This window comes from Musca autumnalis, unplaced genomic scaffold (assembly GCF_047663935.1).
Source record: "Musca autumnalis isolate F117 unplaced genomic scaffold, ASM4766393v1 scaffold_4, whole genome shotgun sequence".
Lineage (NCBI taxonomy): Eukaryota > Metazoa > Arthropoda > Insecta > Diptera > Muscidae > Musca > Musca autumnalis.
Genome location: NW_027411977.1, coordinates 155,081,469 through 155,106,401, shown reverse-complemented (window position 1 = coordinate 155,106,401; position 24,933 = coordinate 155,081,469). Strand labels below are relative to the sequence as shown.

Genomic DNA, 24,933 nt, shown 5'->3' with positions numbered 1-24,933 from the left:
TCTTTTTCAAAATGCCTATATAGATGTTTCACTCAGCGGCCAATGTGCCGGCAGTTGCATCGCACAATAAAAAAATCTTAAAGTGGGTAAAAGTCGCGCAATGTGCATACGATTTCAATAGCACCCATCAAAAATACGTCAATATGCGCCTATTTCAAATAGATTCGTCAAGAACCACGGATGTGCCTCCACATTCTATTTCGGGTAAAATACATATGTACATATGTATGTATATGTATATTACTCTCGTATCTCTGGCATTTAGGCTTGTCTTTTCGTGAATATTATAATCGCGTATAAAGAATTCCATTTATATAAAAGTATTCAAAGAGAATAGCGGTTTAGAACGCGAATTGACCAAAATATAGTTTTGCTGATTTTCTCTATTTTCAAGCTATCTATATCCGCGGTTTTAGTGTCTGGATTCGAATGTGGAAGGGCTAATTAGATCCGGCGAGTAATAAAACTAAATTCACGCAGAAGGAAATTTAATAACACATTTTACACGCAAAAATGTGTTTTTAAAAAAAATTGCGCATCAAATTTTTGACTATGAACTCCAATTACTAGGATGCTCTACGGAGCACACACATGAGATACCCATCAAATGACGTAAAATCGAGTTCTGTAATGCTACACTCAGTTTTGAATATTATCTTGTTGCGCGTCCTGATTATTAAAAAATTCCGAAATTCAAAAATAATTTACCCATTAACGCATTTTGTGTACCAAACGCTGTAAAACTGTCATTACAATAACACATACATTAAATTAAGATTTTTAAATATTGCGGTGTGTGTATACAACTACAATAAATAAATAAAATAAAAGTCATCATCAATTTTAGGTGGATGCAGTGGATATATCGAAAAATCATACACTAGTATTATATAGCCCATGAAGTATTCTTGATTCTTTCTTGGGCATAGGTCTATAAAATTTAAGGTTAAGCCAGAAATCGGAAGAAAACATAAAAATCTTGTTGGCTTCAACCCTTTTTTACCCATTTTTCTACATTGATGCCAACACAGCTTCCACGTAAATCATTTTTAATGGCCCATATTATGAGAGCCCTCCTACAAAACTTTTTTTTTTTAAAGAATTTCAGTCATATTATATAGACTATGTAAACTGTTTGCGAATTCTGAAAGGGTGCAACTAGGATTCATCGATTGTTAAACATTTTTGGTTTTTACCATATGTCGAAACGAAAATGTGTGTATGTGAATGACAAAGACACAAACAAAGGCATACAATTAGCTGTGTCTTTTTACGAGATAATTAGTAATAATTAGGTGATGTGGTATCCGATGGAATTGCAATTTTTCGAATTTAGAAAAAAGCTGAGTTGTGATGAATTGTGCTCATTTGTGCCGTAAAATTTTTTTCGATATCTCGTACCATTTTCGAAAAACCGATATTTTCGAATTCATGACAGCATTGCAATTTTCGAATTTCGAAAAAAGAAAAGTTGCGCTGAATTGTGCTCAGATTGTGCCGCAAAATTTTTTTTCGATATCTCCTACCATTTTCAAAAAAAAACCTATATTTTCGAAAATATGACAGAGTTGCAATTTTCGATTTTCGGAAAAACAAAAGTTGCGCTAAATTCTACACAATTTTTGCCAACTTGTGCCGTTCAAACTTTTCCAATATCTCTAACCGTTTTCAAGATATGACAATTTCGAAAAACCAGTATTTTGTATGAAAAATCACTGTAATTTCTGTAATAATGCAAATATCGGGATGATCTTTTTGGTGCTGGATTTGTCCATACATTGGAAATTTCTAACATTACTCGTTACTCGCTGAAAATGAAAAAAAACCTTATCACTTCCGTAAAAATAGGATTTTTTCAATTCTGTAAATTGTGCTCGCCTAGCACACATTTTTCGCCTAACATTGCAAATTTCCATCTCTGCTCGTTACTCGTTAAAATGGCAAATAATATTTTTCAACGATAAGTCACTGTAATTTCTGTAAAAATGCAAATATCGATACGATCTTTTTTGTGCTGAGTTGGATTCTCAGACTCAAATTGTGAATCGGTAGGAGATATCGAAAAAATTTTTGCGGCACAAATGAGCACAAACTGAGCACAATTCAGCACAACTTAACTTTTTTGAAATTCGAAAATTACAATTCAGCACAACTCAGCTTTTTTCGTAATTCGAAAATTGCAATTCCATCACACCACATAATTAGGTGTGTCTTTTGACTTACTAAATGTTGCTGAAACATTTTTTTTTGCAACTTTTCGCTTATACAACTGTCAACATCTGCAACACTAATAATAATTATTACTAATTTTCTCGTAAAAAGACACATCTATTATTACTAATGTTGCAGATTTTGAGAGTTGTATAAAGGAAAAGCTGCTGAAACAAATGTTTAGTACATCTAGTAAGTATGCATGCAACAAAAAAATTTTTATGTAACAATGTATAGAAACATTACCCTTAACAGAAGCAATGCAGGTTGCTGGTAACTTAAAATCGCAATCAGAAAGGAATATTTCAAGTTATATTTGGTGTGTCTTTTTACTTACTAAATGTTGCTGAAGCATTGTATTCAGCAACTTTTCCTTTATACAACTGTCAAAATTTGAAACATTTGTAATAATGATTACAAATTATCGAGTACGCAGACTCCTTATTATTTGTGTCTTTTTACTTACTGAATGTTGCTGAAACATTTTTTTAGCAACTTTTGCTTATACAACTGTCATAATCTGCAACATTAGTAATAATTATTACTAATTATCACGTAAAAAGACACAGCTATTATCAGAAGGAACGGTCCAGACCGCCTTTAACATGGCAAAGTCCAGGACTTATCTTGGTCCCTCTTTCATCTCAAGTGGACACTGACCTCCTCGTGGTGTCACCCGTTAAAGGTAGTGAGCAAGGCGAATTTAACAAGGTGATCCAATAGTTGACGTTAGTTTGTAGTCTTCATTTGCTGTCAAATTTTTTTTGCGCGAAATATCCACAAATGTTAGAAGAAAACGTTAAAATATTATTCGCGAAGCTTAAACAAAGATGTTGTACACAGATATTTTTTATAGAAGCGAAATATTTGTTATTTATTTTTGATTTAAAATATGTTTTGACAGCAAATGAAGACATAGGTTGCTATTATTGTATCACCTTCTTTCTTACACCATGGTAGTGAGCAAACATGTGCCCCGCGTTCATCCATAAGAACGTTAAAAACTTGTGTTTGGGTGTCGGGTTAGTAACCCTCCCCTAGAAAAAAAGCATACTACCAATACCATGATCTGCGAATCTGCGCCTGGAATGTACGCACTCTTTATAGAGAAGGTGCAGTTTGGTCTGGTCTCCAGCTTTACCCCAGTGAATGAAACCTTCGCTACAATTCGATTAAAAGCGAAATTTTTCAACATCAGATTTATTTGCGCTCATGCTCCCACTGATGACAAGGACGAACATTCCAAAGATATATTTTACGGGCGCTTAGAAGAAACTTATGACCATTGCCCTGCCCATGACATTAAAATTATTCTAGGCGATTTTAATGCCAAAATTGGAAAGGAGAATATCTTTGGAGCAACAGTCGGGAAATTCAGTCTCCACAGTGAAACATCTAACCATGGTATGAGGCTGATAAACTTTGCAGCTTCAAAAAACATGGTAGTTAGCAGTTCCAGATTTAGACATCTCGATATTCATAAGGGCACCTGGCTGTCTCTAGATCAAAGAACAAGTAATCAAATTGATCATGTTGTGATAGATGGAAGACATTCATAAAGCGTGTTGGATGTACGATCGTTCCGAGGAGCAAACATAGATTCGGACCCGTCTAAACGTTACAAATAAAGCACGAACAGATACAACGCGGAAGTTGGACATCGGTAAGCTGTAAACACAACAGATAGCCACAGCATATTCCACTCAACTAGCCCAATTGCTTAATGAAAGCATCCCTCGTGCCGATAACATATCAGCACAATGGCAAAATATTGCCCACTCCATGCAAAATGCGGCATATAGGACTACTCTACAATCAGTAGCAACGAGTAGCGCACGGGAGAAAAGGAGAGAGGAGAAACGCAGAAAAAGAAAAAGAGAGAAATGGAAAGGCGGGAGTGTGATAAAATAGAGATGTACAGGAGCTAGAATGAAGTCCAAAAGTTCTACCACAAAGAGTGAAACATCATCCTGATGGCTTTGGTACAGGCACTTCCTCTTGTAGAGACCAGCAAGGTAATTTGGTAACTGATAGTGTGCTCAGGATATGGAAAGAACATTTTTCGAAACTGTTGGTATCCGATAGTAGCGAAGACGGCGAAGATACCACAGGTCCAATCCCAGAAGATGGTATTGAATGTATACCACCCAGCCAAGAAGAGGTAAAGACAGCAATAAACTGGCTGAAAAATAATAAGCTGAGCTGTTCAAAACCGGAGGCGACACCTCAGCTAGTTAGCACCATCTGGCAGGAAGAACGCGAACCCGACGATTGGAACCTGAGTATCCTGTGTCCCGTCCACAAGAAAGGAGACAAGACAAGGAGACTGTATGCTCTATAGGGGCATAAGTCTTTTCCCTATTGCCTACAACATAATGTCAGGGATACTGTGCGAACGACTAAAGCCTTTGGTCAACGAATTAATTGGGCCATACCAATGCGGATTCAGACCTGGCAAATCCACCATTGACCAAATATTTACCCTGCTGCAAATCCTAGAGAAGACCCAAGAGATGCAGATCGACACCTACCACCTTTTTGTCGTTCAGATATTCCATGCCATGTCTGAATTTGGTATCCCTGCAAAGCTCATTCGGCTTTGTATAATGACGTTAACTGATACACGGTCCTCAGTTCAACATTCTGCTGGAAAAGGTTATACGAGATGCGAAGGTCAAAAGAAGTGGCACAATATATACAAACAGCCATATGTTACTTGCTTATGCCGATGATATTGACATCATGGTTCGATCGGTAAAGGAAGTAGCTGAAAAAGTCGAAAGGGAATCTGCTAAAGTGGGTCTGACGGTAAACGGCGAGAGGACCATGTTGATGGTGTCGACGCCCAATGCGTCCATAGAGATCGGACCAACTGTTGACGTTTGTTCCTATAATTTCGAGGTAGTAAAAGACTTCGTCTACCTTGGCACCGCCGTAAACACAATAAACAACATCAGTTGTGAAATAGAAAGAAGAATTATGTTGGCCAACAGATGCTACGTTGGCTTAAGTAAGCAGCTTAAGAACAATGCCACATCTCGTCAAACAAAAACAACGCTTTACATAACACTGATACTAAACGTGCCGATGTATAGTTCCGAAGTCTGGGTACTTGCGCAAGCAGACAAGGCAATGCTTGGTGTGTTTGAGAGAAAAATTCTTCGAAAAATCTATGGACCAATCTGCGTTGACGGTAAATATCGACTTCGTATAAACCAGGAGCTGTATCTGCTATACAACGACATCAGTATAGATAAACGTATCGGAATGCAACGATTTCGTTGGCTAGGCCATATCTTAAAAATGAGCAATGATGAACCCGCTAAAAAGGCGTATAAATACGTGCCACATGGCACGCAGAATTGGCAGGCCTAAGCTTAGATGGGGAAAACAAGTGAATGAAGAGATGAAAAGGCACGGTATTCCAGAAAGCGAAGAGCAAACAGAGAGAATTGGAGATATTTTCTTAGTTTGGCTTATAAAACTAATGTTCTGTAATGGGCCAGCTAAGTAACTAATGTAACGATATGGTTAAATAAAATGTTGTACGTATTTAAACGATTTAAACAAAATTTTAACGATCGAATAGACATGGAATTCTTCTGGAATAGATCCTTGAATTCACAAATTTCGTTTCTGATACCATGATATGAAATTTTGCTCCTTGGTTGCGATTTTCAATTACGTGTAACCTGCATTGTTTCTGTTAAGGATAATGTTTCTATACATTGTTTCATAAACATTTTTTTGTTGCATGCATGTTGTCTAGGCTAAAGGCCCCGGCACATACAGTCCGTTGAGCGACGCGTTGCGCGTGAAAAACAACAACCACATAAAAAATGTGTAAGTGATGCCAAGTTTGATCTTGAAGTTTTCATGTGGTTGTTGTAACGCGATACTCAACGGACCGTATGTGCCGGGGCCTTTATTTGTTCTATGTCTTTGTTTGTATCATGCGTTATGTTTCGTCTTTAAAGTTGAAACACACCCAAACTTTAGTTTTCGAAATATTATCTCATTTGCTTTTGCTTCAAAACAAAAAACAAATTTGAAAAACACACACGAGTTTGGTAGTGTTTCTTAACATAAATAACCTGTTAATTGGTCTGTCTTTTTACTTACTAAATGTTGCTGAAACAATTTTTCTAGCAACTTTTCCTTTATACAACTGTCAAAATTCGAAGCATTTGTAATAATTATTACAAATTATCACGTAAAAAGACAAAGCTAATGTATGTTCAAAAACTAAGATAAAAATTGTTGTAAAGAAAAGACAAATCGGTTTCGGTGCGAGAACTTTTTCCACCGAATCAACCTGAGACACGGGACTGGTGTGGTATTATTTGGTATTATTGGTATATTGATGAACAGCTGCAGAATTTGTATAAGCTAGACCAGACTTATTCTATCCTATTATGTACGTTGTGGTACGTTGTCTTACTATCGGTCACTGTCAGTTCGTAAAAATGCTTGAATATATCATCATCATTTACTGATTGGGACCACCCTACCCAGCAAAAATCATTGCCACATAATGGGTTTATATATAACTTTTTGGTAGTCGTAACTACTTACGAAACCCCCTACTAACCCATTGTTTAACAAGGGCATGTCGCTCTGAATAACTAGTTATTATATAACCACTAGAATAACTAGATGCTCTATGTCCACTAGAAGTTCAAATATAACCTAAAAAAATGTTCTATTTTTAGAACAGTGAGGTGGAATTTGGTTTCAATTTGAACATACTTCATATTTTTATTTTTTAAACTCTCTGCTGGATTTGACCACGTGAACTTTTAATTTGAAGCCGCACACACTACACACAGTGGCAACTAGTACGAACATTTAAACGCTTACATGTGCACCACCTTGTTAACAAAAAAACTCGCTTGTCTACAATGCGACAATGTTTAGATATCCCAAGTTTGGACAAAATCGGTTGCTACGTCTATGAGATATCGCGCGTACCATTTTAGCGAATATTTACGAACTTTTGTGGGGCAGTTACCGGAAGGTGTGGACCTATAACCTTCGAATTTCATCTAATATTCGAAGAAATATTACAATATAAAATGTGTGGACGAACGCAGTATTTGGTTCGAGCTCTCCGGCCACTACATATGTACATACATACACACAAACTTTCGGGCTGTTTTCCTAAGAAGTATGGACTTGCCACTGAAAAAACTTTTACTGTCGTAATTGAGGCAGCGAATTCAAGTTGCTTCAACAAAAAATCAAAGTGTTTCGAGAGCAGGTCTTAAAGTGAATTTATCCAATATTTTGTGTGGGAGGTACCTGAAGAAGTGGACAAATGTAGTCCATATTCGAACCTGATCTATATCTGGTAGATATATTAGGATGTGTAAAGTATGGACCAGCTCGGCCACTCCCATCAAGAGTTATCGTGCGCATAATTTTTCCGAACATTTTTGAACTTTTGTGGGGGAGGTACCTGAAGGAAAGGACCGATATGGCTTATCTTCGAACTTAAACTAAGTTTGAACAAAATATTACGAAAGCAACATTTTGGACCGAATCGGCAGATGCGTTCGAGAGTTATCTTGCGCTCCAACCACTACACACGATGCCATAGGGGTTTTTTGTACCTTTCAGGCTATTTTCTCAGGAAGTATGGACTTGCCCCTGATGAAACTTGTACCGTCGTATGGGGGGCAGTGAATACAAGTTGCTACAATAAAAATCAAAGCGATTCAAGAGCAGATCCTAAACTGAACTTTTCCGAAATTTTGTGTGGGAGGTACTCGAAGGAGTGGGCCGATTGGGTCCATATTGGAACCTCATCTAAGTCTGGTAGAAATTTCACGATATGCAAAGTATGAACCTAATCGGTTACTTCCTTCAAGAGTTATCGTGCACACTACTTTTCCGAACATTTCCGAACTTTTGTGGGAGAGGTACCGGAAGGAGTGGACCGATCTAACCCATCTTCGAACTTAAACTAAGTTTGGATAAAATATTACGAAAGCGAAATTTTGGACCGAATCGGTTGATCCGTTCGAGAGTTATCGTGCGCTCTAGCCAGCCAGATAGACACACAGACGGACGTTGCTAAATCAACTCCAAGTTATCTGAAACACATTTCGTACAAACATACTTGGGGTCTAAAACCAATATGTCTGTCTGTCTGGCTGGTGCGCACGATAACTCTCGAACGGATAAACCAATTTGGTCCAAAATTTGGCGTTAGTAATATTTTATCCAAACTAAGTATAAATTCGAAGATGAGCCACCATATCGATTCACTCCTTCAGATACCTCCCCCCGCAAAAGTTCGAAAATGTTAGGAAAACTTGTGCGCACGATAATTCTTGAAGCGAGTAACCGATTTGGTCCATAATTTGCACATCGTGAAATTTCTACAAGACATAGGCGAGATTCCAATATGGACTCTATCGGTCCAATCCTTCGGTTACCTCCCACACAAAATTTCGGAAAAGTTCAGTTTAGGACCTTCTCCCAAATCTCTTCCATTTTTGTTGTTTTATTTTGACACCAGACACCAAAAATTGTATTATTAGAATATGATAGAGGTTACCATATATCTGCAATATAAATTTTTCTTTCAAAATATGGTGACATGAATCATATTTTTTCTCTGCGTGTACCTTGGTAGGAATACTAATACCCCGTTTATATATAACCGGATTTAACAAACCGACTGGGTTTTAAATGTCAACTCCATTGCTTATATTTCAAACAAATCCTCTCAAAGAAGGTTAACCCTGCAAAAAGCTCTAATATAAACAGCATATAACATTTGGCACAACAAACACTGTTTTTGTTTAATCAATGCCAATGTCCTATTTTGAACGGTTAAATGTTCATATTAATTCTTACTGTTGTTCCTGCATTGAGGAATACTGTAAAGATGCCATACCATCCGGATGTTCATAAATTAACCAATCAATAAATCTTCAAGTGCGCCACGACTAGTTCTTAATACATTGCTGGTGGGATTAGCTGCGGTCACATGTATTGATTACCGTCTTCTCCATAGCACATATGGTACATCACTAGTACTTTGGAGACAGAGCACATCTATATCGAAAACATGGTGAGTTGATCTTTCTTTAAGTTTTAAACCTACATATGTACATTGCCTTTCGTAAGAGTGCTGTGTTGTGCGCATCAAAAAGATGCCCACCCTGATTGGGGTGCTTCGGTTTGGTGATTTGCGTAATCAAGATTAGCGCCGCAATGAGTTAGGCTTGTCGGTAATTCGATTGCTGATTTCCTCCAATTGTGATTGCGGCCGTTGCCATTGCATTTGCCTTTGTTGAAGCTAATGTGCTGATCAATGTTTGTTTTGTTGTGTCTCCAGTTGCTCCGTTGTCGTTGGTTTGACTACTCGGCTCATAAGGTGAATTGATGGAAGGAATGAGCGAATGACGGGGGTCATTAAATTAACATTTATTTGTATGGCAGTAACCAATTTAGTGAGTTTGTAAGTAAGTAGTTAGTTATTAATGAGCCACTTACCTTCAGATATCAGTCGTTCCCGAATTTCCCACGCAAATATTGTGGGGTTCTCACGTTTGTATTGTTCAATTTTTGAGACAACCGCTGGTGTAGCTACCTTTGGCTTTGATCCTCCAATTAAACCAGGTGGTCTCAGAGTACCTGAAATGTACATAATCAGTTGTTAGTATTCTGAAATCTTGAATTGTGAAAGTGACACATGTGTGTAATGCGACGAAATAGAACGCATTGGCAATAAGCTCATATAATGTGTTGCATAAGAAAATGTTTTTATAAGAACAGAACTATTGGCAATAGGTATCCCAGCAAATAAAATCATTACCAAATAATGGGTTTTTATAGTACTTTTTCGTAGTCGTAATTACTTACAAATTCCCTAATGCCCATTATTTTAACAAGGGCATGTCACACTGATTAACTAGTTATTCTATGGTCACTAGAAATTGAAAAATAAGCTAAAAGATATGCTCTATTTTTAGAACAGTTGAGGTGGGATTTTCAATTTCAACATACTTCATATTTTTTTATTTTGCACTCTGCTGGATTTGATCAATGGTTGTTTAAACGCTTACATGTGCACCACCAACTTTTTTATATTGTTAACATATAACTTGCGTGCGACGGTGAGCGTTGAACACACAACCCTAGGGTTTTTAGTCGGACACATACGCTCTGTGGCACCGAACTCATTACTTAGTAAGTAGTGAAGTTACATAATGACGGATCCGATTTTTCGCTGGAATGTTAATCATCCTTATTGAAAGTTTGTGCATTGTAAGTATTTTTCAATACTGTATGTACGAAATGTTTTACAAAATTTATTATTTTCGGATTTTAAATGTTGCAATATGCGTTTGTGTAGGGTTTTGGGTTTTCCCGGTTTTTGTCATTCCCGGGAAACGGGAATCAAAAAATCGTCATTCCCGGGAATCCGGGATTTCCCGGGAAATTTTAAGATACGAGAGCGGATCAATATTTCCGTGTTTTTTTATCTTCCCATAGTAACTTATATGAAATACAATATTTTCAAAGAGTTGTGGGCTCAAAAATGGATGACACGTTTTCACTCTATCGATTAAAAACGAAAAAATATGGAAAAATGCACCATGTTGCCCGGATTTTGCCCACACTGACCATTTCCATTATTCAAAGCTAATGAAATCGCTCTATGAGAAGTGATTTGGCTGAAACAATGGGGCTTTCTTGAGTTTTTGAGCCAATTTCTTAGGAAGCGTGGATTTGTCCCGAAAAAAAAATTGTAGCGTTTTAACTAGGGCCGCACACAAAACAAACTTTTAAAAGAGAGAGTGTGGGAGATTTCTCCCTTCGACGCTTATCTTACGTACTACCCAATGTAGTTAGTATCGGCAGGTTTTTTTCAGATTTTGTAACTTTACCTCAGAAAGTGTGGACTGGCCCTCCCAACAAAAGTTGCGCCGTCGTAACAGGACAATCAAGTAGAACTTTTTGGAAAGAATTGCAAAACGACTCGAGATGAGCTGTTAAACTGCACTTTTCCTAAATTTTGTGTGGAGGTACCCGAAGGGCTGGACCGATATAGTCCATATTCCAACCTGATACATTGCTAGATGAAATAATACGACATGCAAAGTTTGGACCAATAAGAACCTTACTGCGGGAGTTATTTTGTCAAGGTTTCTTGGAGCTTTTAATACATTATCTCAGAAATTAAACTAAGTTTGAAAAAATCTCGAATGCCAAATTTTTGACCTGATCGGTGGCTTCGTTCGAAAGTTATCGTGCGCACCAGCTAGCAAGCCGGACCCTCTTTAACCCAATGCACAGTGGCCAATTTCCCAAAAAACCTGGCCAAAAAATCGAAAAAACCATTGCATCAATTTACCCTAAATAGTGTCAAATATTGTTTACAGGAGTCCACTGCGTGTAGTTGTGCAAAAATATATACGTTTATTGTTTAGTAAGTGGGTATAAAAGGGAGCCAAAGTGACCCCATTTAGAAAAAAAAAATTTCTCAATATTTAAGTTGTTTATTAAAATCTTATAATATCCAAAATAAACAGCGGTTTGTTTTATTTTTTTTTTTTTTTTTGTAATTGTAATTAAAGGTATGCGAAAAGTATTCAAAACGTTCAGTGTCGCGAATGAAGTGCGCGTTTTCAATAATTAATATTTGTACTTGTTCATTTTTTTTAAGATAAATTTTCACAAAAAGCGATGAAAATAGTTATGAGTAAGATCGAGTTGGGCTATGTAACTTATCATTTCATAAAAAGGGAAGAGTTTTTTACCAAATTACATCGAAACATCCTGCCCATATTTGCCCTTTGTTTTTATGCCACATTTTGTCTTGCAGGTATATACATGTATCAGTCTGTTCAGGAGTATATGACAAAAGTTCTTGATATATCTATATAGCATTACTATTAATTATAACACGTATTGCAAAGTATACATTCTAGAAAGTGCAATACCAGAGCATACTATGGTCAGCATTGTTAAATATGTCAATTTTTGAGATATATAAATTAGTTTTGAAAATATTTCTCGAAAGTAACAGATGTGTTTCAAGTATTAATGACTATATACATCTTTTCGTGATCAAAATGGCAGAAAATAGTATAGAGTGCACTCGTCATGAAGTTTTCAATGCATTGTGTCAGCAATTTCATTTACCACTAAATGAGAAAATCAGACTTTTGGAAAAGCACCTATCCAACAAAGGAAAACGACCAGTTATAATACATTCAGATCAAAAAAATGAAATCAAAGTCCTACTGCACACCATAGGAAAAAAATGGAATGAATGCCATCGAACGACTGAACGTTTTCTTATCTTCAATGAAAAATGGTTGCAAAAAGTAATAACATTTCAGGTATGCCTTAACTAATCGTTTAAGTGTTTAGCATTTGACTGTGTTTATTAAAACGACTATAGGTTCAGGCACTGTTTGAGTTAGATATGATGAGTTCAAAGCCAGAAGATGTGTCCGAATCTTCACGAAAAATCTTCACGAAAAAGGGATCGACCTTCTAAAGAATTTGAAGAAGCGAGTGAAAGAACGAAACGTAGAAACACAAAAGATTTACGGGAATCACATAGTGTATCTGAACTAGTGTTTGCAACGCAAATGACCTTACGCGCAACTGGAGCCTCCAAAGCTGCAAATGTTCTAAAGGACATCACTAATGCATCACCTAATCGAGCTTCCAAATATCAATCTGCTTTCAAATCAGCATCTCTACCGCAGCCAACAGTAATTTCTGGTGATCTTGCACTTTCCGATATTATTCAAGGTAAAATGACGAAACATACATATCGTATTATACGAAAACGGGAATTGCAAAATAGGGCACATGTTTATCCGCCGTACCCAAAAGTATTGGAAGCAAAAACTCGTTGTTATCCACCGGGAATCATAGTAAGTGAAACCAAAGCAGAAGTGCCTTTACAGTCTCTATTGAATCATATTTCAAGTAGACTTTTAATTGTGCAAAATGATGTTATTAATACATTCTCAAATGGAAAAGTGCATAAGTTATTATGCTGAGCTAGTAACCATAAATCCCAATATAGATTCTGAATCATCAGACGAGTGCGAGTCTGACAGCGAATAGTAATAACTTTTTGTGTGTATTTTCAGAAATTATATAATATACATACATATGTTTATTATTTGGCCGTTTTCATGATATTTATAATTACACTGTGCAACATTTTTAAGCCAATCGCGTGCAAACAACTTCTGTCCAGAATTTTATGAAAGTAGAGGACCAATAGGCAAAAACCATATTTGGGTTTTGTATTCTTAGATCGGGTTCGGTTTTTATGGCCTCATCTAAACATGGTTAAAGATCGAATTTTTAAAAAAAATCGGGGCTGTATCTCTGAAACCAATACGAATCTTGTTTTGACATCTGCTGCAAACATGTAGATAAGAGCAAGAAGAAAATATTTGGAGGAATAGTGAACTCGCAAAAATGCATTTATTGCCTCTAATTTTATAATATATCTATAAATTCTATAATTTGTGTATATTTCGCAGCGTATCGCCCAAAATGTTAAATTCTTCTTAATGTTACCTGTTGGGAAAATATTTTCTGGAATGTAATACACAACTCTTCAGAACAATTAATTGTTGTAAAATGCCTCTATCGCCTTGTTTATAGCAAATTTTTCAACAACAATGTGGTAATAATTCATTGAAATCCCCAACATGAGAATAAACAGCCTGTGTGAACATTGTTTGAAATAAGTTTTGTTAAAGGTATGTTATGAAATACCCCTTAAACAACGTGAAATAACCATTTTAGAGTTTCAGAATATTCTGAAGAATTGATGGTCACATTATTTGGAAAAATTTTAGAAAGGTTACTTGTTGCAACTCCCCACAGTTTAGTTGTTACTGACCAGAATTTCAGAAATTATGTAAACTTTTCTATATTTTAACTAGTTTCATGCGCCAGATGCAGCTTTTCCTAGTTCATCTGTTTAACACGGAAGTTTTACTACTTTAGGGCTACAATATTGCTAAAGACTGCAAAGCAAAATTCTTATTAGTTTCGGAGATAAAGGTCCGATCACTGGAAAAAGGCTCATTTTAGGTCGGTTTAGATGAGGCCATAAAATCTAAACCCGATCTAAGAACACAAAACCCAATTAAGGTTTTTGTAGTCTCATTATGTACTTTCAGAAAATGCCCATTAGAAGTTGTTTGCATTTCTAGAGTTGCACAGTGTTATTATAATAACTTATAATTTTTTAAATGATCAAAAATAATATTGAATAAAATTTGAAACTTCAATATCATACTTGCACGTCTTTTCTTACACAAATTGTAATTCATTGGTGACATATAGTGGAATTTAACGAAGAACATTATTGTCTTTGACGCCATTATTCCAAAATGATGTTTTGTATCACAATTTTATCTAAATTCACAAGAAGTACGACCTTAACCCTAATTTTTTTTTCAATTTTGCATATTTCTGGAATTTAGGTAAGATATAGAGTTTTAGTGTATTCCGGGACCTATAGTAAAATTTGATGGCGAACAAATTTGTAGAATATTTTGATCCGATACGAACTCATTTAATAGGAGAAGGGACCAGAAAGACCCCCTCAATGACCGTCTAAGGGTTAAAAAATACGAAAAATGAAATCAGCGACCCGAAAAACATAAGAAACCAAGGTTAGGCTTGAATCCATTCATTTTTAGAGTTTTGGCCAGGTTTTTTGTAAAATTGCCCACTGTGCAATGGCTGAGGATATAAAAATGGGACTTTAAAATAGAAACTATTCTTTTGCACTTAAATAAAACAGAATAAAAATCCGTCGTTATAGTCTATGTTTTTGGTACGGCTCTTATAACTTTTTTCCCTGAAAACACTTTTGTAGGTCAAAGTTATTTCCAAATCTTTTCTAATTTATTGATTCTGTAAAATCTAATCGAACTCTGATTCTATGGTATAAAAGTGATGGGCATAGTTTATTCATTCATTTAATATTAGTTGTGATAAATGTAAAAAGATATTTCCCGATTTCCCGGGAAATATGATTTTCTTTCCCGGGAAAATCCCGTAAACAAAAAACGAGAATCCTATATTCCGGAATATTATGTTAAGAGCAGCGGCACACTAGCGTGATTTCTTCGAAAAAAAATTCATGAATTTATGCATTCTAAGATCGAGTTCCATACTAATTTCTTGTAGTGGGGAACTCGATCTAAGCACGCCAAATTTCATGAAATTTTTTCATGAAAACACACAATTACAACCGTAAAGCACCGAGGAAGGTGTGTTATGGTATGTGGTTGTATTATGAGTGCTTCCGGTGTAGTAAATCTTGTTTTTATCGAAGAAATTATGGATAAGATGTGTTATTTAAACATTCTGAAGAATAATTTGAAATGTAGCGCTGAAAATATGGGATTGGGGGCAACAATCCAATTTTATCAAGATATGACCCCAAGCACAAATCACTCATTTTTCGAGAATGGATGCTATATAACTCCCCGATCTTCGGATTTGAATCCTATAGAAAAATTATGAGGTATTTTGGAGACAAATATAAGAATTCATAACATCTAAAGTACGTATAGGAACCCTGAAAAATGCCTTGCAAGAAGAATGGGGAAAAATTCAGATATCTTGCACCGAAAATTTAGTTAAATCTTTGCCAAAAAGGATAACAAAGGATATCATACCAAGTGCTAAACCGGTAAGAAATCCTTTTTTAATAAAAAAATTAGTGTGGATACTTTTCACTGTGAGGTGGAAATCGATGTTGTTTAACAATTATTTATTTTTTATCTAAATTTACCTTAATTTTGTTTATTTTATTAATTTTAAGGTAAGACACTAATGTAAAAATATATAAAAGAATGAAATCGCTATCATTAATTAACTCTTAGCAATCACTGAAGTGGATACACGCAGAGAAAAAAATATGTTTGATCCAACAATATTCCAAGAGCAAAATATATATTGTTAACATATTGTCGGATTCCTTATGTAGTATTGTCAATCCAACAATCGTTATTGTCACACTGGACTATATTATGTGTTCTAAATATAAATATGTATTGTCCCTTTGACACTATAACGCTTTGGACCAAACATGTAATTACGATAGTTTTGGTCAGAGGTAACAATATATGTTGTTGCAATTTACAATAGTTTTGGTCCAAATGGGCAATAAATATTGTTAGAACTTACAATTGTTTTGGTCAGAATTAAGAATATTTATTGTTGCAATTCACAATAGTTTTGGTCAAAGTAGACAATAAATATTGTTAGAACTTACAATAGTTTTGGTCAGAAGTAACAATATTTATTGTTGCTATTCACAATAGTTTTGGTCAAAATGGACAATAACTATGGTTAGAACTTACAATAGTTTTGGTCAGAAGTAACAATATTTATTTTTGCAATTCACAATAGTTTTGGTCAGAAGTAACAATATTTACTGTTGCAATGCAAAATGGTTGGAATAAAAATTGTATACCTACCTGTGTTACATTTAATAAAATATAAAAAGATTCATTGTATTATTTATTTCATACTAGGGGACCCGGCGAACTTCGTCTCGCAGTTTGTTAGGTACAGAACACAACTGAAAATCGGGACTAAGATATATATTTTAAGCAAGTAACACGTTTTGCGATGAAATCAGCGACCCGAAAAACATAAGAAACCAAGGTTAGGCTTGAATCCATTCATTTTTAGAGTTTTGGCCAGGTTTTTTGTAAAATTGCCCACTGTGCAATGGCTGAGGATATAAAAATGGGACTTTAAAATAGAAACTATTCTTTTGCACTTAAATAAAACAGAATAAAAATCCGTCGTTATAGTCTATGTTTTTGGTACGGCTCTTATAACTTTTTTCCCTGAAAACACTTTTGTAGGTCAAAGTTATTTCCAAATCTTTTCTAATTTATTGATTCTGTAAAATCTAATCGAACTCTGATTCTATGGTATAAAAGTGATGGGCATAGTTTATTCATTCATTTAATATTAGTTGTGATAAATGTAAAAAGATATTTCCCGATTTCCCGGGAAATATGATTTTCTTTCCCGGGAAAATCCCGTAAACAAAAAACGAGAATCCTATATTCCGGAATATTATGTTAAGAGCAGCGGCACACTAGCGTGATTTCTTCGAAAAAAAATTCATGAATTTATGCATTCTAAGATCGAGTTCCATACTAATTTCTTGTAGTGGGGAACTCGATCTAAGCACGCCAAATTTCATGAAATTTTTTCATGAAAACACACAATTACAACCGTAAAGCACCGAGGAAGGTGTGTTATGGTATGTGGTTGTATTATGAGTGCTTCCGGTGTAGTAAATCATGTTTTTATCGAAGAAATTATGGATAAGATGTGTTATTTAAACATTCTGAAGAATAATTTGAAATGTAGCGCTGAAAATATGGGATTGGGGGCAACAATCCAATTTTATCAAGATATGACCCCAAGCACAAATCACTCATTTTTCGAGAATGGATGCTATATAACTCCCCGATCTTCGGATTTGAATCCTATAGAAAAATTATGAGGTATTTTGGAGACAAATATAAGAATTCATAACATCTAAAGTACGTATAGGAACCCTGAAAAATGCCTTGCAAGAAGAATGGGGAAAAATTCAGATATCTTGCACCGAAAATTTAGTTAAATCTTTGCCAAAAAGGATAACAAAGGATATCATACCAAGTGCTAAACCGGTAAGAAATCCTTTTTTAATAAAAAAATTAGTGTGGATACTTTTCACTGTGAGGTGGAAATCGATGTTGTTTAACAATTATTTATTTTTTATCTAAATTTACCTTAATTTTGTTTATTTTATTAATTTTAAGGTAAGACACTAATGTAAAAATATATAAAAGAATGAAATCGCTATCATTAATTAACTCTTAGCAATCACTGAAGTGGATACACGCAGAGAAAAAAATATGTTTGATCCAACAATATTCCAAGAGCAAAATATATATTGTTAACATATTGTCGGATTCCTTATGTAGTATTGTCAATCCAACAATCGTTATTGTCACACTGGACTATATTATGTGTTCTAAATATAAATATGTATTGTCCCTTTGACACTATAACGCTTTGGACCAAACATGTAATTACGATAGTTTTGGTCAGAGGTAACAATATATGTTGTTGCAATTTACAATAGTTTTGGTCCAAATGGGCAATAAATATTGTTAGAACTTACAATTGTTTTGGTCAGAATTAAGAATATTTATTGTTGCAATTCACAATAGTTTTGGTCAAAGTAGACAATAAATATTGTTAGAACTTACAATAGTTTTGGTCAGAAGTAACAATATTTATTGTTGCTATTCACAATAGTTTTGGTCAAAATGGACAATAACTATGGTTAGAACTTACAATAGTTTTGGTCAGAAGTAACAATATTTATTTTTGCAATTCACAATAGTTTTGGTCAGAAGTAACAATATTTACTGTTGCAATGCAAAATGGTTGGAATAAAAATTGTATACCTACCTGTGTTACATTTAATAAAATATAAAAAGATTCATTGTATTATTTATTTCATACTAGGGGACCCGGCGAACTTCGTCTCGCAGTTTGTTAGGTACAGAACACAACTGAAAATCGGGACTAAGATATATATTTTAAGCAAGTAACACGTTTTGCGATGTAAATAAAAATATTTGGTAGCACAGTTGAAGCAAAATAATATCATAACGCCCCTATTCGTTTCATAATCGATGGTTTTCTGCAATTCTTGTTTTCACCACTGAACGCGATATTTCACTCAAGCAATTGAATACGAAGGAAGGAATGCGATCGTAGGAATTTAAATTTAATGCTGAATATAGTGCTTGTTTAAATTTGCGTTTGAATCAATTAACTTATTTTGAGCAGAGGGATACGATCGTTATCAGGTAACCACCTTCGTCTACTTTTTTCTGACTTCTCTGTTTAACGTGATCTCCCGAATTCTACTTGCATTGCAAATTCGGAATTAGACGCAATGGCTCTGGTAACACGGACAAATGCGGTAATTTAATTTTGATTGGGACTGTACAATCCAGTACTTGATACATTGATCCTTGTTAGCAGAGCTATTCTATTAGTTGCCGTTCTTTGTGTGTTTCGGATGCTTGAAGTCTTGTCATACTAACACGTGACTGTTGTCGATTACTTAGTCACCCTATATTTAATCTCGATGTAAATAACATAGTCAAATTAATATAACAAACTAATTAACGTTTAATAAGTATTTACCTACTTATGTCGCCCGATAATGAATACATGTCAGTACCTTCAATTTCTTTTTTTTTTTTTCTTTCTTTCCAATTTTGAATATCATCCTTTTTCAATGTACATACGTACAGTGTTTAAACAATACCAGTGTACATATGTATGTATTTGGCCAATTGTAATTACCTTCCGGCTCTGCGGGAACTAAACTGATTGAATTCATACTTCTTTTCAGTGGGGACTTAATTTTTTAGTATCATGACAGGATCTAAACAGTATCAATATATATCTGGTACAGCGGTTTAAAATTATACATATATGTATGTATGTCACAACTTCACTTCCAATGAAATTACCTCCGAGCTCTTGATTTTTCAAATAACCCACCAATTTTGTGGATTTGTACCTTTTTCCTCAAAACTGTGGGAACCATCACTAATCTTTACAAACTCTAAACTAATAGTATGTTTATATATAACCGGATTTAACAAACCCACTGGGTTTCAAATGTCACTTCCTTTGCGTATACTTCAAACAAATCCACATTGAGAAGGCTATCCCTGCAAAAGGCTATAATTAAAAATGGTCTAAGCCCTCTTCTTTTAAACATTTTCGCTGTTAATTTCCTAAAATAAGCTTGAAAATAAAAGAAAATCGATTTGCTTGTGAATAAAAATTCTATACAACTTTCAAAAATTTACAAAACAGAGGTATTTTTTTGTCAAAAACTGTCCAAATAGGTGTCAAGGTATACTCCAAACGCGAAGCTCGATATAAATATGTGGAAAATTTGACTTTTTTGAAAAAATATTTTTGCAATTTATTCGCAAAGTTTCGCGATTTTTTTAGGTTTTATCCTTTTCTGCCATGAGACCATTCCGAATTGGCGCGAATTGTCAAAATCTGTTCAGCCGTTCTTGAGTTATAAGCGTAGTAACTAACATCATCCTTTTTTATATATATAGAAGATATGCTTATTAAAAAATTTAAATAACACTGATTTGAGATAATTTTAATTTCGATTGACGCTAATTTTATTTAGTTTAACAAAGATTCGTCTCTTGATGTGCAAATAAAGCATGTTGGTAAACTATTTCTTGTGATTTATTCGGTCAGGAAAATTGTGAATCCAAGTCGTTAGTAGAATTTGAAGCTAAATTAAAAAAGAAAATATGTTAGAAATAACTCTTAGTAAAAGTACAAAAAGAAGATACTTACTAATTAATTTTATGCCCAAAATCGGTTGAAGAAATGTATTGTTGCACCAAATTACTGAATATAACTGGTTTTAGAGAGTATACTTATTAAAAATTTCCACTTTAGTTGTCGGTGATTAGTTTTATGTTCTTAACTACATAAATTTAAAAAGTCTGCAGCAAAACAATCCTTAACCCGCTAAATAAAAAAAAGTTAGTTAAAAACAGACACACAAAACTACGCTATAAAATACAAGTGTCAGCAGTAGTCGTTTTTTTGGTTTTCATTGAGCATGCATTGCAAAAATTATTAGACTGTTGCAACGCGCTCTTTATATTTTAAATAAAAATAGAATTCCGACAATTTGTTCACAAAAACACAAATTTAAGAAAAAAAACTATTTCTATTTTCTCTTCGTATAATAAGTTTCAACCACCTTTTTTGCTTTTAGCTCTCCACAAAACACACACACACATAACAACTTTCATACGATAGTAGAAGAAGATATTCAAAAGAGGTGGTGTCAAACAACAATGAAATATAGTATTGGTAAAAATGGACAATAAATATTGTTAGAATTCAGAACAGTTGAGGTAAAATTATCTATATTTACAATAGTTTTGGTCAAAACTACAAACGCATGTCGTAAACATTATTCAGTACAAAAAGAACCCAAAAGGGATCGACGTTTTCAAGAAAATTTAATTAATTGTGTCAAAGATGTATGAATTATCGGAATTCTTTAATATCTCCTTGCAACGCAAATTCTGCTTCAACCAAAACTTTTATATTTACCGCTTCACAAAAACACATGAGAAAACCAAAAACAAAAAAAAAAACTACATGGCTTTTTAAAAGTAGATAACGCCATAAAAAAAGAAAACACCGACAGTTTTAAAATAGTAAAGAATTCAATAGATTTAATAATGTATGACACTTTTATTATTAGATTTTTTACATTTTTGTCTTGGAATGTTGTTTTTCTAAGTTTATAATCACTAATATTTTACTTTTTTTGATCCACTTTCTTTGACTGCCAAACAAAAACTGATTAGGGACAAAGAATGTACAAACACAAATAACATCACCGGCTGCCACACATAAACTAAAGAGAGCAAAACAAAAATGCAGCTACTAGAATCCAGAGAAAATACTCAACAAGTTAACGGGAGAGAGTATAGTCAAAAATATGTATTTTTGAACTTATAATAGCAATTTTCAATCCAAAATTGTGTATCTACTGAAAAAACAAAATAACAATACGTATTAAAAACTACAACAAAAGCGAATTTTTTTAATAACAATATTTTTTGTAAAAATTCTAGATTATGATAGTTCCTACCAATCGGTATTGTTAATGATTTTTACAATATTGCGGAATTTCGAAAGTTGTTTTTGTGTTTGGAGCAAAAGATTGTATTTTTGGATTTGCAATACAATGCTTAAACAAAACAAATACAATTTTGGAACAAAAATATAAATTTTTCTTCCAACAAAAGCGAAAAATATTTTTTCTCTGCGTGTACTTTTGACTGCGATAACCCAAAAGTTTGTGCAAACTTTTACAAAAAAACTTGTAAAGTATAAAGAAGAGAGCGAATTGAGAGAGAATTTTGGAACTTTTGTTACTGAGAACTTACAAGTTTTTGCAAGCCAAATTTTCCGGACTTTGCAATTCTTGGCAAAAAACATAAACAAACATTTGTTTATTAAAATAATTACAAAATAAAAAGGCAAAAATAACTAAATAAATTATGGAAAACGAGATGGTAAGTAAAATAACTTATTTTGTAGTTTGTCAAGACTATTTTCCGTGGAGTAGGAGGAACACGATGTAGGCGTCCCTGGGGAACACACTAGATCAGCCAAGATCACCCATATACGTTAACGTGACTGCAACAACAACATATGTTCTCTTTATTCTCAGTTGTCGTGGATCAGCCAAGATCATCCATATACGTTAACGTGACTGCAACAACAATATATGTATGTAGTTCTCTTTTTTCTCATCTGTCGTGGTTTAGCAAAGGAAATACTCGCTCAGAGAGACTAATGCACAAAATATTTTGAGCACCACCGCACTAGATCTATTTTCCTTTTGTTGCTAATATTTACATATTTAATTTTCTGTGGAAAATCAAATAATTTTCGTTAACAACCTTCAATTGTTAAATTAAATCTTTTCCGCCAAACTTCTTCTTTGTCAAGTCAGCTGACTTCTTGCAAGTGATTGCAAATTGTTCTTCGATAACATTCTGCAATTTTTTAGCTTCGAGAGAGTAAAAAGAAGTTACTGAGAATTTGCTGAGTACGTGCAAGCACTTTTTACTTGTGAAGTTATCGAACAGACCTAATGTTTTGTTCCATCATCGGACCCTAACCTTATAGCTTTGTTCTTTTACGTGCAGGAATCTTCAAGTTTTACCATGGTAGAACAAGAAAAGGTAGCAGCCATGGCCCAATTATACAGGTCCTCTCTCAAGCAAATTCAAACAATAACAAAGATTTGAAATGTCAAAATTCATAAACAAAGGCGAAAAATTTGTTTTCGCCGACACGGAATACGTTTGAGGCGAATTTCTTTATTGTCAATTAAGGTAGATGCATACATAACATTTTCCGAGAAAAATTTGTTGACGCAGTTATTTTAGTTTGGCGTAACCGAAAATACCAGCTAATCAATCTTTAACTGCCAAAATAAGTTATTGTAAATTAAATTATAATACAAAACACAACAAATGTTGATATTTTACGTGTACAACATAAAGTTGATTTGTTTTCCTTTTGAAATACATCTACCTGTTCCTCTACAGTTTGACATTTCTCTACCTCACAGCGAAATCAAATTACATACAGTTAGTCAACTATATTATTGCAAACGACGAATTTTTATAAATTTAGATGTTTAATTAGGATTTATTACAAGAAATTTTTTCAATAATGTTGGGATTTTTGGGCATATCTGTTGATTTAATTGTTAATGACAACATCAAGCCAATAAATGCATAAATCGGTCGGAAATAACAAAAACAACGGACAGAAAGGATAGTTACCTGTTTTTTGTGGTGTCAACTAAATAATTGCAAAATTAATGAATGTGCAATAAAATCGTGGGATTTTCCCGCGATTTTTTCCAATTAATGATTTTTATGACTTTTATGGTATGTGGACATGTAGATCCATAATTTTTGATCATAAATTAATTTTTGTGTGTATAACATAGACAGTATATTAAGAAAAAGAGAAAGTCAGGTAAAAGGTTTCGGAAAATATGCTACATTTGGTCTATTCCAATTATAATAATGGTAAATCCGAAAGAGAAATCTTTAAAGTCACCTTTCGTAAGCTGAGAAGTGTATACAACATCCTATATAGCAGCGATAAAGAAGCCAGGCTCAAACTGAAGGCGTCCAGAAGGCAGTCCAAAAATAGTAAGCCCACGAATTTACAGGAGAATGATTAAAGAAATTGATGAAAGACCCCAATGCAGCACCAGAAAAATGTTTTTTTTTTTTTTATTAAAATTGATTTTGGAGTAAGTGTGTCACATGGAAAAGTCAGAAAAGTGCTACATAATAACAAGCACTCATCACGAGTGACTAGGTAAAAACCATTACCCTCCCTGCACAATATATAGAAACTATTCAGACTTGTTACAGACATCTTTTCACGCCATCTTTAGTATCGGGATGACGTTATATTTTCTGATGAGACTAAAATGATGCTGTACTATCACCAAGGGTCTCAAAAAGTGTTGCGAAAACGCCCTAACTTCCATGAAAAACAAAACATTAATACATACCGTAAAGTTCGGAAAACTGTAATTTATGGTATGGGGTTGTATACCAAGCTGTGACGTTGGTAACATTCAGATTTTAGAGGAAAAAATGACAGAGAAAATTTTATTTAGATGTTTCAAAACGTGATTTAACCAAAACCGTCAAGAAATGTACGCCTGTTGGCGCTGAAAATGCAAACAAATTGCAATATAAGTACTGCCAAGACAACGCCCCTAAGCATAAATCTAATTTATGTAGGACTTGGTTGTTATACAACTGTACCAAAGTCATTTACACCCCATTCCAATGTCTAGATATTAACCCCATTGACAATTCATGGGTACACTTGAAGGAAAAAGTGGAAATAGGCCGCCCACTAACCTGGGGGACTAAATAAAATGCAATAAAGAAGAATGGCAAAAATTACCATTGGAAAATGACATTCCGAAACTTATTTATTAAATTCAGATACGTTTACAAGCTGTTTTTGATGCCAAAGGTGGGCATACTAAATATTAGA

General features: G+C 34.3%; 1 protein-coding gene across 4 annotated transcripts in view; it reads right to left on the bottom strand.

Annotated features, from left to right (window-relative positions):
* The window catches only part of LOC141400619 (paired box protein Pax-6-like), a 260,551-nt gene that overhangs the window by 27,007 nt on the left and 208,611 nt on the right, over positions 1-24,933 (bottom strand). For all 4 annotated transcript variants that reach the window (XM_073979911.1, XM_073979913.1, XM_073979909.1 and 1 more), the window contains one exon: positions 9,718-9,858. In XM_073979911.1, coding sequence (XP_073836012.1) covers positions 9,718-9,858 — 141 coding nt within the window. The remainder of the gene's footprint in view (positions 1-9,717; positions 9,859-24,933) is intronic.